The 18923-nt window shown below is 35.5% G+C and overlaps 2 protein-coding genes across 2 annotated transcripts; one reads left to right on the top strand and one right to left on the bottom strand.

Annotated features, from left to right (window-relative positions):
* The first annotated feature begins 757 nt into the window (after positions 1 to 757).
* Positions 758 to 2253, top strand: sfr1 (SWI5-dependent homologous recombination repair protein 1). The gene is made up of 3 exons (XM_052090506.1): positions 758 to 1094; positions 1463 to 1789; positions 1897 to 2253. Exons 1-3 carry the CDS (start codon positions 1005 to 1007, stop codon positions 2086 to 2088), a joined length of 609 nt encoding a protein of 202 aa, XP_051946466.1. The 5' UTR covers positions 758 to 1004; the 3' UTR covers positions 2089 to 2253.
* Positions 2254 to 2321: 68 nt separating this feature from the next.
* On the bottom strand, positions 2322 to 18607 carry cfap43 (cilia and flagella associated protein 43). The gene is made up of 38 exons (XM_052090507.1): positions 18560 to 18607; positions 17979 to 18232; positions 17743 to 17839; positions 17092 to 17259; positions 16769 to 16919; positions 16425 to 16575; positions 16229 to 16308; positions 15997 to 16128; positions 14115 to 14231; positions 13781 to 13861; positions 13515 to 13663; positions 13314 to 13417; positions 13067 to 13231; positions 12050 to 12213; positions 11786 to 11953; positions 11543 to 11673; positions 11162 to 11333; positions 10846 to 10938; positions 10223 to 10300; positions 9937 to 10062; positions 9625 to 9729; positions 9342 to 9458; positions 9037 to 9228; positions 8658 to 8864; positions 7351 to 7440; positions 6893 to 6973; positions 6652 to 6777; positions 5744 to 5863; positions 5516 to 5623; positions 5189 to 5275; positions 5015 to 5103; positions 4673 to 4877; positions 4443 to 4555; positions 4160 to 4319; positions 3538 to 3702; positions 3189 to 3269; positions 2871 to 3024; positions 2322 to 2523 (listed from the first exon to the last, which is right to left on the bottom strand). Exons 1-38 carry the CDS (start codon positions 18586 to 18588, stop codon positions 2348 to 2350), a joined length of 4986 nt encoding a protein of 1661 aa, XP_051946467.1. The 5' UTR covers positions 18589 to 18607; the 3' UTR covers positions 2322 to 2347.
* Positions 18608 to 18923: the final 316 nt, after the last annotated feature.

Below are 18923 nucleotides of genomic sequence, written 5' to 3'. Positions count from 1 at the left end.
CAAAGTAAATGGAACTCGCACCCAACAGTCTACTGATCAACCATTTTAAATCTGATATGAAGATTTATTTTGAAACACTGAAAGGACTCTCAAACCGCAAAGCAACCAGAACGATGGATATCCTCAAAGAATTAAATTCCTCTTCTTTATTTTAATTATACATGTATACCTCCTTGACATTGTTGTTTTTTTTCTTTCTTTTTTTTCTAATGTGTGATTGAGTGTTCTTTAATTTCATTGATATGAATGTTATCTTTAATGCTCTTCATATCGTATGATGATTTGTAATCATTTAGAACAGTATATATGAAACATTTGTATCTACTGTATTTTGTCATATAATTTTGGAAATTAAAAAAAAAAAAAAACAGTCTACTGATCACCTTCAAAGTCGTTCTAGCAAGTCAGTCCACTCTCGACCATCTTTGAAAAGCTCTCAGGAGGAGGCTATTTCCAGTCATGCTAGTGCAGCCGCTATCTACTTGAATAGGGGGACACAGAAATCTCAAAAACGGTTGGTCAAAATTACTATCAAAGAACATATTTCAAATAAACAATAAAATGGTATAATATTGGAATCATAAATTGTACTTCTTTACATCATATTACGCTAAAACATGCAATTTTCCCGGCTTTTGTAGCCAGTGCGCATGTCCATTAGCGAGTTGATTGACAGGTGATGTCTGTATCTAAAAGGTGATTGGCTCTTTTAACTGTAAGGCGGGACTTCCTTTGTATATCCGTTGATTGTTGAGCGCGGGAGCTTCTTGGTTGGGCGTTCCAATTTCTCCTATTCATATATATAAAAGTGACACTTCTCTGCTAAATAGTTTCTGTCGCCTTGGAGGAGGGAGACTACTGATTCTGTGAAAGCTGTATTTAAATTGTATTTTAACAATATGGCTTACCAGCAGAATGTGGGAAAAGAATTCCGTCGTCTCTCAACTAAGTAGCTGTTTTTCTCCTGAGACATCGATATCACCTCAAATCTCTTGGTGTGAATCATGGAGACTACACCGATAAAACTGACGCCTGTTGATGAAACTACACCGAATACAGCCCTGTCTTCATCCAGAAGGTCCAGTGCAGTCAAGGTACACCTTACTGGCTTTATGTTATTGTATAATATCTGCGTTTTAAAGGATGCTAACATTTCCAAAGAGAAGACGCATATTTTGTAACATATTTGTAAAGAGCTTGTCTTTGCTCAACAAAATTCACTATATGTCACTGACTGTAAGTCTATGACAAGTCACATGACAATAATAAATGTTTCAGGACTTACCTACATACTAACAATACACCCAACAGAATTCATGTGACATATTTTATCGTTTAAAATAAAACATTAAAAGTGAGAATTTAATTGTAAATGTTGATTTAATGCATTGTCATTAAGATTACTGCTTGTGTATCCCAAAGGCAGTCCTTATCTTTCGTTTTCATTTTCATTTACCCTCAGCCCATGAGTGCTTCACTGAGGGAGAGGTTAAAAAGATCACGGCACTCATTCAGCTCACCCCAAAGTGTGGTTAAACGCCTTAAAATTGAAGATGACAAGCAGCCACAGACTTCAGGAGCAGAAGACACTAATCAGAATGTGACTGACAACAAAATGAATGAAACTGATGTCAATCAGAATGAAATGAGGGAGACAAGAGACTGTTCAAATCACACAGCTGAACCTGTTGAAGATTTGATTCAGCTATGTGAAGAACTAAAAAAAGAAGTGAAAGAGAAATCAGAAACCTTGCGAAGATTAAAGATGGTCAAAATGTATAGAACAAAGGTAACATCTATTTCAAAATGAAGTACCTACTGTCACTTCAAAACAAAAGATAATTTTCTTACAGATTTTTCTTTCTTGCTTTTTTTTTTTGTTGCCTTTTCTTGTAGAATGACCTGACCCAGCTGCAGAGGCTAATAGAGAAATGGAGATCCTGTGCCCAGTCTGTGCTGTATGAATTACAGAGCAAACTGTCTACAGAAGGCAAAAAAATCAGTCTGTCCCAGCTTATGGATAGCTTTGGTTTAGATGACAATATATTGCACTTTGATAGGACTGAGGAAGACTTCACAGACACCTGAAATGTATTACACACATTTTATTGTCTTTGTTTAAAGTGGTCATAACCCATCAGCAGTTTTGCTTAAAGCATTTTTAGAGCAGGTTATTACAAAACATTTGAATGGATAAATTATTCAGATTATACTGTAAATGTAACTGATAAGACAGTGTGCAGTGTGAATTTTGCTAGATTTATTAAACTATATTGTAAGTTATTTCACATTGTGTTGTCACGTTTATTTAAGTAATTTGGTTTAAACTTTCAAAAGCTGTAATGTATTAGTTATAATGTAATTGAGAAAGCGCTGGGAAGTTCTTCATACGCAATTTCTCCACTTCAGCTCTTAGCATGATTATTTCTTGAGATTGGGTTCTGGCTATGTTCAACAGCCTCTTTCTCCGGATGATATCTTTGTAGTGCTTTTCTGCCTCTCTCTCCTGGTTATCTCCCATTGCTGGATAACATGTAATATTGTGAGATATTTTACCTCAACTTATTTTAATCACAATAACTAAATATACATGAACAGTCATTGTGAGTCAAAGTCATTCTGCCTTGTTTAAGAAATGCAAGCAAAACAAATTTCTGTGTAAATCGTAACCATTCTTACATAAATGCTTTCATTTAATTTAATGGGGTGATTAAGAATGGATTATGAACGATTTAAACAAATTTGTCCTGCTTATGTTTCATGAATAAGACCCACTGGGATCTAAACTTGTGTACAAAATAATCTATTTTATGCATTTAAGTTTTCACTCAGGACAACTCTTTAATGGGGCAAGATATAAAGTCAGTTACCAACAGCCTCGCAAATATTTCTCCTCTCTGCGACGGTTATCTCCATGTCAGCCACACGCAAGTCCAGGGCTGTGCTCTTTTCCTGCATTTGTGCGTCCTGTTTGTCCAGGTGCTTTATCTGTTTCTTAAAAGTTTCAATTTTCTTTTGATGAGTCTGGGCAAAGTGTGAAAAAGAATCAAACTTACGTCTGTCATTGAGTTTGATACATGTTATCATCCAGTCTGAATTTACAATATGGAAATACCTGTGCTAAAATTATGCATTTGGTAAAGCCCTTGCTATCTTTGCAAGATGCTTAAAGTAATGAGCCAATTTACCATTTGCTGCAATTCACTGGTCTTCTCCAATGCTGTGAGCTGTTTAGATATCCTGTTGTGACTATGCGTTTCATTCAGGTACTGGCGTGATTAAAAAACAAACAAACAAATGCATCAAATATTTTTCACAATTTGTTCAATATTATATGTATCCTTTATGTGATTTTTGGAGCTACAAAGGTCTGATCACCATTCACTCTTATTGTAAGGATCTACAGAGGTGAAATATTCTTCTAAAAATCTTCATTTGTTTTCTGCTTAAGAAAGAAATTCATACACATCTGGGAAGACGTGAGTATATTATGGGAAAATTTACATTTATGGGTGAACTATCCCTTTAAATCCATACCTCTTGAATGTCCTGCGAGACACGCAGTGTCTGTATATCTCTGGCTTTGTTGCTGAGATCCTCCAGCTGCATTCTCATTTTCTTGTGCTCCCATTCCTGCTGTATGATACCTTTGCGAAAGTCTTTACACTCCACCATGCTGGTGATTTTCTGATCTCCTAAAGCCTGACAAATTAATCAATTGGGAAATCAATAATTCAATCATGAATAGATTAAGAATTGTGTACATTGCTAAACAGACAAAGCAACAAATAAATAATTTAGTAAATCAAAGCTATCCAAATTGAAATTACAATAAAAAAAAAATTTAAATGACAACTGAATACCTTCCATAATGTGAGTGAATCAAATTGGATTTTGTGTATTTCAAACATAGCATTCTTAATTCATATATATATTTATATTTCATTTTTTTTTTATATAAAGCTTTGATTCCCATATTTTCTATCAAAAATATATTTTTCATTTAACCACCAATTGCTCTAGTTATCCATGTTTTTGCACATTTCTTCATTTCTTTAAGATTACTGATCTTTCATTTTGTTTTGTGTTTAGTTTCTGTTTATGCAAAGAAGCAATAGCATCAATATTTAAATTGATATGAGCTCTTGGTGCTCTGTACCCTGATGGCGCTGTTTAGTTCCTCAACTACATTGCGATGGATAAGCAGTGCATCAGTGTAGTCAGCAATGAAGTCTCTAGCTTCCACTTCCACCTGACCTTGCTGTAGAACAATCTGTACCATACTGTCCAATCGGAATCTCATCTTCTCTTCGCAGAGGCTAGGAAAACATTTGGTAGAAAATGATGTAGTTAAAGATCTTTATTGACTTCATATTGAAGTATTTGCTATGTACTTTGTTAAACCCTTGGTGTTTTAAACTGATTTTGACATCTCTTCTCACCCATTAAGATCATCAATAAGATTTCTTATTTCAAGATGAGCTTTCTCATCCTCATCTATTCTCCTCTGCAGAAAAGCCTGAATCTCTGCCAGGTTTAGTGCCTTTAGTTTGACCTAAATTTTAATTAAAAACCATACCAAGCATTTTCAGATTATGAATTTATAAGGAACACATTTAAAAAGCTTTGAATTGTGTGACATCTTGCTCCTTTGAATCCAGCCCTTTCTCACCTGATGTTCACTTTCCACTTTGGCCTGCCTGGCCAAGCAAAACCTTTCCCACACAGCTAGATCTAATCCTTGTGGCATGTTCTCTAGAGAATCCAGTTCTTCCATTGCCTTCATCATTAGAGAGAGCCCCTCTGATGCTGCTGTTCCAAACACACCACCTTCTTTATAAAGGTTATTTTCTGTCTGTGTTTTCATCTTCTGGACCCTGTCAAACAGCACCCATGCAACCATTATCACTCAGCTTAATGGTAATTAAAACTGGACAAACCCATGTTTTTAACATACTGGAAATGCATGATTAAAGTGTCATCAACTCTTGATCTCTCTCCTCTGAAATACTACCTTGGTCTGCGTTTGTAAAGCTTATAGAGCTGGTCAACAATGTGCCCAGGAACATCATAAAACTCTTTGCGAAATCCTTTGTCAAGAAGCTTCAAAAGGGAAAATTATTTTTAAAAGACCTGGGTGAGAACGTTATGCAATGAAATAGATGTTAGATAATGTTCATGACCTTACTTTGTCCTCAGCGACTATGTTATCATACTCCTCTCTGAACTCATCAACAATCTCCTTGTGTTTTTTCAATTCTTCCCCAATTACATTCTGTCAGGAAAGAGAGGCGACTCATACACTTGAACATTTTGTGTTAAACAGTCTTCCACAGTAATGTATAAACATGCCACACAAGTTTGTTCTTGCATGATATTTTTGGCTCACCACCAGGACCAAATAAAGCCATAAATGTAAATTTCTGATGCTGTTTTCTGTATACAATAACACCATATACCAACAAAGCTGAAGAACATATAGAAGACATAATCTCTGTATACAAAGAAAGATCACCTTTACAATTCGTGCCTTTTCAAGTTTAATGCTCAACTGTTTCTCTCTGCTGAGAATATCCTCTTCGGTTTGAATGGAGTGAACCAGATTTGCAATCTTTAACTCCTCCTGATAGATAGAATAATAAAACATTATTAATTAGTGGTAAAATCTAAAATTAGTAGATGAAGTGACAATTGCATAACTGTTCGCAAGTATTTTTTACAAACTAGGCCCCACAAATCTTACTTGGTATATGACCATCTCTGTTTTCACCTTCCTTTCAAACAGCTTTGAGAGTCTTTCATCAAAGGTCTGGGTAGCTTCTTTAATAGATGCCAGCAGTTTCTTCATTTCTGCTTCCATTGTCTACCGCAAGAGTGACATTTTTAAGGGGAAAATGGTCTATAGTTTTAGAATGATATGAAATATAAGGGAGTAAATATAAAAAGCTCTAGTTCACCCAGAAATTGACATTTACTCAGCCTTGTGTTATTTTAATGATACATTTTCTTTCTTGCTTGAAAAGATGTTAGACAGAATGTTCAAGCAGCTCTTTTCCATCCAGTGAAATTGGATAGATATTTTTTACTGGCAAGCTCCAAAAAGGTAAAAAAAAAAAAAAGCCCCATTAGATTTTTTTGTTAGATATGAAGATTGTAAGTAGCCTATGATTCAATCACTGAAAATCTGAAAATGCACATACAGTATAGTATTCTAAAGTAGTGCATGAAGCATTGTTTCTCGAATGTCACGTGACCAATCACAATACAGCAAGTTTGTATATACTTGACACCAAATTACATTTTGTGGATTTTGTCTGTTTTTAACAAAAAGCTAAAATATGGCCTCAAAGGATTGGACTATAGCACACAAGTGTATTATTTGCTTTTTTCAGTACAAACTATTTTTATGAGACTTTTAAGGTGGTTTTTATTTTTGTTGTGGAGCTTGGCAGCAAAAATCACCATCCACTATTGTTTATGGAAAAGAGCTGCTCAAACTTTCTGTCTAACATCTTGTGTTTAGTTTTACAGAATAAAGAGAACAACACAGTGTTGGAACAACATGAGAGTACTGGTAAATTGATGATGACTTTTTGTTTTTGGGTGAACTATCACTTCAAGGTTTTAAAGCTAATAGGATCAAATTCACACCTTTCTGTGTTTCCCTTGCACCTCACTGAGCTCCTTCACATTTTTCTCATACTCTTTAAAGCTTTTTCTCTCTTCTTCTGTCCACTGCACCTCAGGTATAGTCAAGAACTCAGGTTGAGGTACCTCCTGTAAGTGGAACATACAGTATCTATTGTTATTTTCTTTTTTGGTTATCTTTCTTTTTGTTAAACATGGTTACTACATTAGAAACATTCCAGTATGATTAGTCCTGCCACCGCACCATCTTCAGGACATCCTCTTTTTTGAGCTCCAGTACTCCACCCATCATCACATTAAGCGCTTCATCTCTCATGTTGTCAGACTGCAATGGATATGCAGAAAAACAGAGGTGATCATCTAAAACACAAGACCAACTGAAACATCCATGTTACAGACTATTACACATACTATGTCTATAAAAATAAGTACATTTTTCATATTACAGTTTAAACTACAATATTAATAATTAACATTGTTCAAGAGATTGACATAATTTTTACTTTTTAGTGCATTATTCCTTTAAACACTATATTAAATGTCTATATTAATTGATTAAAATGTATAATTAGGATAACATGGTTTAATAGCTTATTTAACTTCAAATGGTTGTGTTATGTTGCCTTATTTTATGAAGGGAAATATTAGTTTATATGTTAAAGTTAAATAATTACTGTACTGTGAGGTACAGTAATGTTATACCGTAGCTGCAAGCCTTTGCCGTTCTTCTTCCTCTTGTAGCTTTTCATCTTTTTGTTTCTGCTCAGGGGTGATATATTTCTTTATCTTGATCTATAAACACACACATGAAAGTCAAACCCATTGTCTGCAATACAAATCTAAATAAATATATATAAGAGTTTGCCACATATACAGAAAGAATTACAAGCTGAAAACCTTGGACTATTCTGATTTTGAATATAAATCTTACCAAATTTGAATGCTTTAAAGATTTAACTCACTCTATAAAGCGTAGAGCTAGATATAAATTCTTAGGAAATGGTGAAGTGATAAATGTTGTTAAATGTATAGTTCGCCCAAAAAGGAAAATTCTCTCATCAGTTACTCACCCTCATGCCATCCCAGATGTGTATGACTTTCTTTCTTCTGCTGGACACAAATGCATATTTTCAGAAGAATATTTCAGCTCTAGGTCCATACAATGCAAGTGAATGGTGATCACCACTTTAAAGCTCCAAAAGGCACAGACAATCGTAGTAAAAGTAATCCATTTGACTCCAGTGGTTACATTAATGTCTTTTAAAGTGATATGATCGCTTTGGGTGAGAAATGATTGTCAGTTATGGAATATAGTCATTGTCAGGTATGGAATAACTGTTTGGTTTGGGAATCTTTCTGTGAAGCTGAAATCTAAGTTAATACATTTTGTACTTCTGGTCGCTCCAATGCACATTCATGAGGGGAATCAGTTCACAATGACGTAAGCGTGCTGATATTTTCAAATCAAAGCAAAACCACTGAAGCTTGTGAACAGCGTTCTCTTGTAAACAAATCGAGTTGCATTTCTGGTTGTATCGCATCAGTTGAAACTGATTCCATCATGGGAAAAGGCCAACTGGAAGTAAACAGTTATAGTGAAAAGGACTTAAATATTTATCTGTTTCTCACCCAAAGTGATCGTATTGCTTTAGAAGACATTAATTTAACCACTTACAGTAAGTCATATGGATTACTTTTACTATGACTGTCAGTGCTTTTTGGAGCTTTATAGTGCTGATCACAATCAACTTGTATTGTATGGACCTACAGAGCTGAAATATTCTTCCAACAATCTATGTTTGTGTTCTGCTGAAGAAAGAAAGTTATACACATCTGGGATGGCATGAGTAAATGATGAGAGAATTTTCATTTTTAGGTGAACTATTCCTTTAAATGTGGGTCAGCAATTTGAAATGGCTTGATTAATTACCAAAAAGCATAAAAAGAGTACTACAGCATGCAAGTCATGTTATTGCCCTTAATCTGAATGTATAGACTTCCTGTAGTACCTCTGAGTCAGTCACAATGAGAACTCTCTCAGGACACTCATTATCAGTGAGGCTGGGCTCCCACAGAGTCTCACTTAGGTCCAGCTCTGCCATAATCTCAGAGATACGTTTGTTCTTCTCCCTAACACGGTTGATTTCCTGATCCTTCTGCTTGTACAAAGCCTCAAATTCTTTGTTGAATGTGGTCTTCACCTTGTAGATAACATCCTTCATATGACAATATAGCAAATTAATACTTAATAATTGTTTTTAGAAAAGTGCTGTCCCATTTGATCTTTTTATTGTTCATAAAGTTTTTGTCCTCAAAATGGGGATGAAAACACACATACAATATATTTTGCCTCTAGTAGTTTTTTGAGACAACAAGAGAAGTCATCACCTTTAGCAAGGTGATTTGGTTGATTTTCTGCTCTCTGATGTGTAAATTGAACTGGCTGTAGAGATGAGGGTTGACCCCTCCATAAAGAGCACTCAGGCTGCCTGTCAGAGCAGGAGTCTCTGTCTTACTGTCCTCTGCCTCCTCCTCTTCCTCCTCTCCAGAGACTGTGCTCTCAAGAATCACTTTTTGGAGCTAGTGTTAGACAGATTAGAAAGAGTATTTGTATTATTTCCATCACACTGTGCATCCAGTGCAAAGGTTAGTTATGTTGAGCATCTTTTGACACTACATGCCACTGCATTTACTTGTAAATCTGCCTGTTCAATCTGTCTCATGGTCTCAATCCTGCAAAGCTCTTCAAGTTCCTTTTCAGTGCGTTCCTTCATGGGGTAGTTCTTCACCTCATATTCTGAATGAAAGGCCTGGGGCAAACAAGAAGACACGAAGCGACTGACGCTTGGCAACCTGTATAGTATTTCTAGTAATTACAGTTCAGCCAGGTGAAATCAATGACAGATGGAGATATTGTTACAAAATGTGAGTTTTTTTCCCCCCACATAAAATCGACTTTATTTTTAGTCTAGAGACCTTTATGGCTTTCCCTTTGACTGTCATGGAATCCCAGCATTCTCTCTTCAGGACCTCCCTCAGATAGCACTTAGCCAGATTCTCCATTTCTATCTCCTTCCTCACCTTAAATAACATAATTATAAATGATCTAAAATCATACACAAAATTAAGGCATGACACAATAAGAATATGAGTTATTACAAAAAAAGTTTTAAACTGATACTTAAATACACATTTTATTGTTTAAAAATAGGGAAAAACTATTCTTTATAAACTGAAAAACATGTTTGTAAGAAGGATAGGTCAAAATCTGTACTTAGTCCTGTTTACCCTTGTAACTTCCTGTTCTCCCTCAACCTGCTGCCTCTCTTGCTCTTCCACATCCAGGTTAAACTCCTGTTGCTCAAGTTTCTCCATGTCAGCCAGACTCTCATTCTCCTGCATCATAGCCTGGATCTGCAGTGATCAAAAGGCATTTAAAACAAACCTTTCAAATTCAAGTGTGTGTGTGAACAATAAAATAAAACAAAAACTACAGACAAAAAGACCAAAAATATATAAAAGCATGAGTGCATTTTTCTTGTACCTAATATTTAAAGTTGCTTATTTTACTTACTGTGTCACGCATAACCTTTATGTTTCCTCTAAGGGTATTCTTTATCTCTGCATACTGCTGGGTCTCTTTTTGGAGAACCTGTTGAGATATGAAATTTGTTGGGAGTCTGCTGGGAAACCACTGGGTCTTTATTTCAGGGTTAGTTATCTTTCAATTAATTCATTACTCTGAAAAGATGCTTTGAGGTTTGTGTAAACCAGTATAATTAAGTATTTTAAGAAATCATTAAAATATAATGCACACAGTTAGATTTGATTAAAAAAAAACACCTTTCCCTGTCAACATACTGTACTAAACAAAATACTGATTCCACACGAGTGGTTAACATTTATCTTTGTTCTGAATATCTATACATTTATGTAATTTGTAGGGATATGTTTTAACACCCTGAGGTAAACCCTTTTAGGCTCATAAGATACATTATTAGAAACTACGGTGTAAGAAACTATGTCTGTATTCAACCACCTACTGTGTAAGAAACACAAAAGTATTGTAAACTTCTGAAAACAATTTGCCTCTGGCAATTCTGGTAGCATAATTACAGAAAGTAATCCTCAAGGGTTTTTATGTTCATATGATGGGGCATGATAATTTAAACAAATAAATGAAAGAAGAACACTGACTGCATCAAGTTTCCTATCAAGCCATGTAGAACTAGCTGGGGATGCAGAGTAGTTTTCCTCTTGTACTGCTTCATCACTTATCATTATATTGACCTGCATGAAGAATTCAATATAAATGTATTTCAAATTTTGTAGCAGTTTATATTTTTCAGCCCGTTTAGCATTACATCATGCCATTATATCAGAGAACAGAACAATTCTAGAGTAACTCAAATACAAAAATAAAATCCTTAACCAAGAAACCATACCTAAACAAACAATACAATAATTTTTCTAAATTGTATTTAAACAATAGTAAACTGATTATGTTATTTACCTCCCCTGTATGAAATGAGGAACATCTAGTTGGGGAATGTGTCTGTAGATCCCAGTCAGTCATTTTGGTGAGGACTGTGTTTTCAGAAGACACTATGGATTCAAAAGAATCAGCAATCGACTGACCATACTGGGTAGCTGCATTTGCCTTGGAAGCCCCAGAAAGCTTTAACCTGTTACATTTGTAAATACAAGGATGTGTCAGGTTAAATGTAAAAAGCTCCAAGGGCATCATGAAATTACCAAGATAGAAAACATTGTTAAATATCAAGGTTCTACAATAATATAAGTTAGTCTGATGTTTTTATGAGGTACTAAACTCCTCTTTAATGTCTGATGGACCATTTGTTCAAACACATACATAGAGGGCTCCTAAGCTCACCTGAGTCTGCTGCAGACAAGAGAGCCGTCCCTCAGGCCCGTGGTGATGAGGGTCTGACTGTCTGGAGAGAAGCAAACAGAGCCAACTCCACCCTGCCAACTTGAGTGGCATTGCAGCTGTACATACCTGTCCTGCACATCAAAGGTAGAGACATTGACATAGCCATCAGATATACCCTAGAATCATGTTTCTACTAGCTCATTGCTAATAAACATTGAAGAACTTGTTAAGATAAGACAATACCATTGTAGATATCTCACAGATACGCAGCAGTCCATCCCTGCCAACAGTTGCCAGCCAGTTTTGATGAGGAGAGAGCTGTAGAAATGCAGGGCTTAGACAATGGCCCAATGCCTCCTCTTCTGGGATCAGCTGGACTGCTTCTTGTGCATTAGAGGACTTTTCTCCACTCTGTATATCACATGACAACCAGTTAGGATCCATGTCAAAAAATCTAACGAAATAAAAATGTCATCAGACTGTACATCTTGCTTCTTTATAAAGTACCTCAGTAATATTAAATCTCTGCAAGACTTTTCTCTGCTGGCAGTAACCAAATATCTTGTTTGTGGCCAGGACAGATGAACAGAGACTGTGAGGGAGCTTATATAGGCAGCTGTGAAGGACATCTTTATGCAGACAGCCACGAACGTCCACACAACCTTTTGAGTCTGGGAGTGGCACATCATTTTGAAAAGTTGAGACATATGGGGACCCCAACGAGTATTTGGAAACTTAAGTTTAAAATGTATGAATTTCATTCCATTAGAATAACAAATTATCAAATAAATGATAACTGCAAACAAATGAGGCTAGACATGTTCTCGGAACAAGCTTTACTTGGTTGTTCTGCCAAGTTTGCCAAGAATTAAATCACTCTCAAGTTCCACAGTCATAGTTCATCACATTTAAGTAATAGTTCATCAAAATTCTGTCATCATTTACTCACCTCATGTTGTTCCAAACCTGTATGACAAAAGGTGGTGTGACGCAGGATGATAGCCTCAGTCAACATTCACTTTGATTATATGGGAAAAGATGCAATGAAAGTAAATGGAAACTGAGGATAACATTCACTTTTTTAACACAAAAATCTCTGTCTTCCACAGAAGAAAGTCAAACAGATTTGGAACAATATGGGGGTGAGTACATGGTAACATAATTTTTTGTTAAACAAATATTTTTGGGAATGAATGTTGACAAAAGAATTTTTTTGTGTCAAAATACTTTTGTTTTTCTTATTTGCAAATAGCAAATATATAGTTTTTTAATTATTATTATTATTTTTTCCTTTTTTGCTTTAAAGTGTGCTTGTGCCCATCTTTCTTTAAAATAAATGCCACTTAGTTTGAATTTTTACAGTTGCAATTACATAAATTAATCCTGTGGCATAAGTGTCTGAACTTTCTTGGGGCCTCTATATACATTATGTTTGCTATGTCTATCATTTGTCCTTGTAATTTTTCACAAAAGCTTTTCATTTACCAGACTCAATTACGGAGTGTTTCTGTATTTTCATAGTACCTGTGAGTTGCTGTACAAACAATGTCAAAAGCAGAAGCACATTTCCTCCAATGGTTTTTCTCTCTGTCTTCCCTTCTGCCTGACTGCAACACAGTACCAGCACTTTAACCTGATTGTTTACTTTGTGGTACTGAGTGGAAAGGCTTACAATAGCACCTGGAGCCTCTGGAAAAAGTTAAAGGATTTCTTAGAAATTACTTCAAACATGAGGCAAACAATAGTGAAATATGTCATCTTAAAGAGGTACCAATCCATCCAATCATTTCAAATCCTTTTGATGGCCTTGCATCCAGTACAAACATTTGTGAGACTGATGCTCCAGTTATTAAGAAGTTTCCACCTTGATCAAACCTATCCAAAAGAAATAGTATGCTCAAGACTGGGTTTACATTCCTCAAATCAATAACAAATATGATATCAAATAATATTGGTACTATGAAAAACTCACAACAAATGCTCTACAGGAACATTGTAGAGATGAACTCTGTGCACTATTCTGGGCTTCTCCTTTGTGGTCATCTCCACAAACAAGATTTCTCCAGTGACTGTCCCTACAACAACATACTGCGCTATGAGGCAGCATGCCACACTGGTCAACTGAAATTAATTCAGACCAAAAAATATGGATTTATACAGCAGCATTCTGATTCACCTGATTAATTGGGGAAGAAATTGCAGAGCACACAAAATAAAACCTCTAATTATAGCACTAACCTTTGTTTGTAGAGGGATGGAGCCCATGCAAAGTCCACCATCCAGGGTCCACAGCTGTATCTCTCCTGCCTCTCTGACTGACTGACGTTAAAAGCAAGACAAATTGCATATGTGTTGTGCCACAGGTGGACACACAAAAATGCTATTTGAGATATCATAAAACAAAATTCCATACAAAAAGATATCAGTAGTGACAATACAATAGTGACAATGCAGATTCAGTGGTCCACTGTTTTTAATAAAATGCCATGTCTTAAGACTACAATTTAGTATTATAATATATACAATATTGTTTATAAGCTATTAACCCAATGTCACTGCAATTTTATTTTACCACACAAATGTTTCTATCAGTGTATAATGGAGCAACAGCTACAAAATCTCCACTGAGGACATCCAAGAATTTAACAACTTTATCCTTCAGTAGTGATTTGAATCTGTAGAGACGTCCCTGGAAAACAAAATCAAAATTCTTAAACATTACAAACTCTTAAATAGAGTACTATTTTAATAATAAATAGTATAATAGTATAACAATTTATATTTGAAAATAGTACATTTTTATAAATATTTTTTTAATAATTCTAAAATAGAGTAGTAATTATTACATTTCTGACAAAATAACTGTTAAAGGGATAGTTCACCCCAAAATGTAAATTCTCTCATCATTTATGCAGAGTTTACACTACACGATTTTAAGCCCGATTTTCGCTAGCTGACAGTTTAGGGGAGATCGCCGACAAAAGCCTGAAAACATGGGCAAATCAGAGCTCGCTCCCGTAAGCAACGATCGCAATGTATGAACTACCAAAGACGTGATTTGAGAGAATCGCTGACGCATTGCCGATATAGATATGTAGAATGATAAATATCTGGACCCATCTGCAACTCCAAATCCTGCAGTGTGAAATATGTTTTGACTAAATACAACAGCAGCATTGACCTACAGCCAATGAGAGCAAGAAACAGGGCACGGGAAGTTTCAGTGGGAGAAGTCCTGATGTACCTGCAACAGAACATCAACTAGCATGGCTGCGGTATCAAGAAACTCTAATTGGACCGAAGAAATGGAGGAAAAATTAGTGTAACATTGGTAGGAGCACCAGAGCCTATTTGATGTTTCCTCTGAACTGTAACACAACCGGATGGAAAAAGAGAAGAGTTGGAGAGAAATTGCCAATTCTCTTGGACAGTCAGATAAGCAAATAGTTAGATTTTACTACTAGATAACTACTTTTTCAAATTGTAACCAAATAAAATATATGATGCCTTGAGGCGATTAAAAACATTACACATCATATTCTGAAATGCATAACATATGATCATGCATTTGTTTTCTTATCTCGTATCACTTCTCACTTGTACACTGTTGTGGGGGGGATTCGTCAATAGTCGGGGATTCGTCAATAGTAAATAGTCTTGTAATGTGTTCACCCCTGTCGCGGATTCGTCGTGTAATTTGAACACTACGACTTCAGTAACAAGACAGACAGTTTTGTAATATGAACGGTACCATGATCCGACATCTTTGAAAGTCGTGTAGTGTGTAGGAGCCATTACTCACCCTCATGCCATCCCAGATGTGTAGCTCCAAAAATCACATAAAGGAAACATAAGAGTAATCCATATGGTGGATAAATCCATCTCTTCAGAAGCAATATAGGTGTGGGTGAGAAATAAATAAATATTTAAGTCTTTTTTACTCTAAATTTCCACTTCAGATGTGAAATAGAAACTAAACAGGCACTAAATATGTGACTTACAGATGTAAAAGTAAAAGGGGAGATTTAGAGTAAAAAAAGGATTTAAATATTTATCTTTTTCTCGCCCACACCTATTATTATTATTTCACTTCTGAAGATATGGATTTAAACACTGGAGTCATATGGATTACTTCTATGTTTTATTTGTGTGATTTTTGGAGCTACAAAGGTCTGATCAACATTCACTTGCATTGTAAAGACCAACAGAGCTGAAATATTATTTTAAAAATATTTTTTGTGTTCTGCTGAAGAAAGACATATACATCTGGGTTGGCATGATGGTGAGTAAAATATGACAGAATTTTCATTTTTTGGTAGAACTGTCACTTTAAATAATGTAGTATACCATATAATTTTATTATAATATAATTGTTCTTTAATACATGTTAATTTGGCATGCATCACTAAAAATTGTTATTGATGTTAAACATTTTAAATTGTTATAGCACTTACTGTGCTAGACGTTAGTAGCAGTGTCTCACAGTCAGGGGAAAAGCATATACTCGAGACTGCCTCGTCCAAAGTCCAAGATTGCATTACCTCCACATTACATCCTTTGACTTGTATGTTTCGTAAAATACCATCCTGTAATAGATTTCCAAATGCCCTTGAAGTAGGGTGAATTTATGTCACACTTGAAAAGAGATATCTTTTGCTCAGGGCAATGATGGAAAAAATGTCTTACAATTCCTGCAGCAAAGAGGCTGTTGTCTTGCAGTACCAAGTTCTGGAAACTGCCCTCCTGCAGGGAAGTGTCACTGTCATCTGTGATGTAAAACTTAAACATAAGTTTATGAGGACGATAAAGAAATGAATCTAAAATACATGCTAACCGTACTAAAATGTCACACGTGATGAGTATAAGCTGAGAGTACCCTTACATGAGGTTTGTGGTTTGAATAAGACCGAGATGTGCAAATTGTCAGTATTCAAGCAAAGTAAGAAGCCTTCCTTGGTACCAACATACAAGTCGGAGAAAGCTGACCAGCAGATGGCACTTGGACACAGTCTTGGTTTTATTTGTTTCAAAGGCTGTTGAGACACACACACAAAATATTATGTTATAACTTTCACAAATATAAAAGGAGACCTCAACCTTTTGATTATGATGACCTTTCCCATATAATGTGTTAATATTATTGCTTCAAATTACTTTTCATTGATTCAGTGATTACACTGAACTATAATTGATTTAAGATCACTCTACTGAAGATAGAACCAGTACCACAAAGTTGTCAGCTCTGTCGCCACTCAGTCCAGCGATTGCTGAAGTGGGCATCTGTGGACCTAAGTATGTCAGCTTCCCACTGAATATATGAGAGGGGTTTACTTCATGCTCAATTACTGAACCATCAGTGGCGGAGAGATCAACAACACTGCCAAATGAGCATAAAGAAAGTATCACTCATACAATATACAATTTCATGTCTGTGAATCAATCTCACTGGCATATGAAACCCCTGTACAATTCATGAATTATTATTTGATAGAGGACATGTTAAATGTATCAATGACATCAGTGCCATCTGCTGGAGACACATCCTCTACCTAGGCTTCATCAAATGATAGTTGTCACATCGCTCAACATTCCATATGGTGAGGAACCTGGAGTTTACAGCACACATTTGACACCAGTTCATAGGGTTAAAAACCAGAGCTGTGATGTCCTCTCCCATCAATGGATGGCTACAAAGTGTAACGCCACTCTCACAGTTCCTGAAAAAGTTGAGAAGTATAATGCTCAAACCAATATAAAAAAACTGAAACTGCAATGCTAAATGAAAAACAATTTGTGGCAAATCTCAGACTAATATAACTAAGACAAAATTAGGAGTGATTATATATTTAACATTATTATAGCATAAATCAAATAGACAAATAATGTGTCCATATACAGTATATCCACTATGAATAGAATGAAACAAAATGTATTTTAAATTTAGCAGATTATTTCTCCTTCAGCAAACTTCAATAGTCCATTTCCGTAAACTAGAGCTACTCAAGTACAAATGGTGCTAAGACATAATTTTTTTTTTCCTGTTCCACTACCACTCCTAAATGCATTGGGATTCTTCACCCGGATTTTGACATAGCTTGGATTAATAGCCTTTTATTTAAATTTGTTTTTATTATTTATATAAAATAATAATAATAAATGAGTTAAGTGACTGGGACCAGGTGAAAAGATTAACATTTTACCACAATGTGATGGTGTGATCAGGTATAGAGGAGGCACAGGCTATATAAGGACCATTATCACACAGTGCCAAAGCTGTGTAACCCAGTTTAGTTGTACCTGCAAAACAAAGGAAAACTACCAATACAAATGTTATACAGTGAATTTTTACAGTGGATATTAATTGCTATACACTGAATTTTACATCTAATAAAAATAAAGCAATAACAACAGCTCTTGTCGCAGGCAAATGACTGACCTTTCAGTTCACAAATTAGCTCAAGTTCTGGATATTTGTAGACAAAGATGGAAGGATTCAGTTTCAGGTCAGAGAAAGCAAAGGACATGCGATGCCCACTGGCTGTATATGTCCCAATGCCAGAACCAGGACTTTGAAAAATCTTCCTCGTCTTAGTTTCCACATTGAGGAAAACAATGAAATTTCCACAGGTGTAACATGCTGTTTTCTTGTCCACAAATGTTAAAGTGCCATTGGTGAATCCTTGCACCCACCTGATGCATAAATATTCAATAAAAAAAAAATGCATTAACTACTTTTGTATGTATTGTCATGTTTGCACTCATAATGCGATATTTGATCAGATTTAATTTTTTTAATGTTTTTTTTTCTCCTTTATTAAATTGATAGTGTACTTCAGTATATTTGCCGTAAATATGCGCAGTGTTCTTCGCCGAATGCTAAGTAGCTAGCTATTAAACGGATGCAGAAATATTTGTTTTTGTTTTCCAGGCAAGTTAAGCTTAGAGCCTACAAACTCTTCATGTAAACGATGTGACAAATTGGCCTTGTTTTGATAAACAAATTATTTCTAAACGCACCGAACTTCCAAGTTTCCCAACACGTCCATTTCAGTCCGTCAGCTTTCACTCTGAGCGTGCGTCTGTTTCCATGGCAACCTGTAGCACACGGAATTCAATTTTGTTTTATTATATTTTGTTGCTACACACATAATGCATAATATAAATTATACTTGTCATTTTTATAAGATCAACCGAACAATGACAAACGCTGACTTTTCAGATTTTGCAGGTGGGTGGGGTTATTTCAGTCATGTTAGCATCACTGGCTAACGACACGACTAGTATATTAATAAATGCTATATCACTGTTATAGTGAATAATGCTTTTTAACCCAGCCGGGACCTCATTAAGTCCACTTTACATCAATTATTTATCTTTATTA

Source organism: Xyrauchen texanus, chromosome 24 (genome assembly GCF_025860055.1).
Source record: "Xyrauchen texanus isolate HMW12.3.18 chromosome 24, RBS_HiC_50CHRs, whole genome shotgun sequence".
In the NCBI taxonomy this organism is placed as follows: Eukaryota; Metazoa; Chordata; class Actinopteri; order Cypriniformes; family Catostomidae; genus Xyrauchen; species Xyrauchen texanus.
Note: the sequence above shows the minus strand (reverse complement) of the source record. Positions and strands in the feature narration are given on the sequence as shown.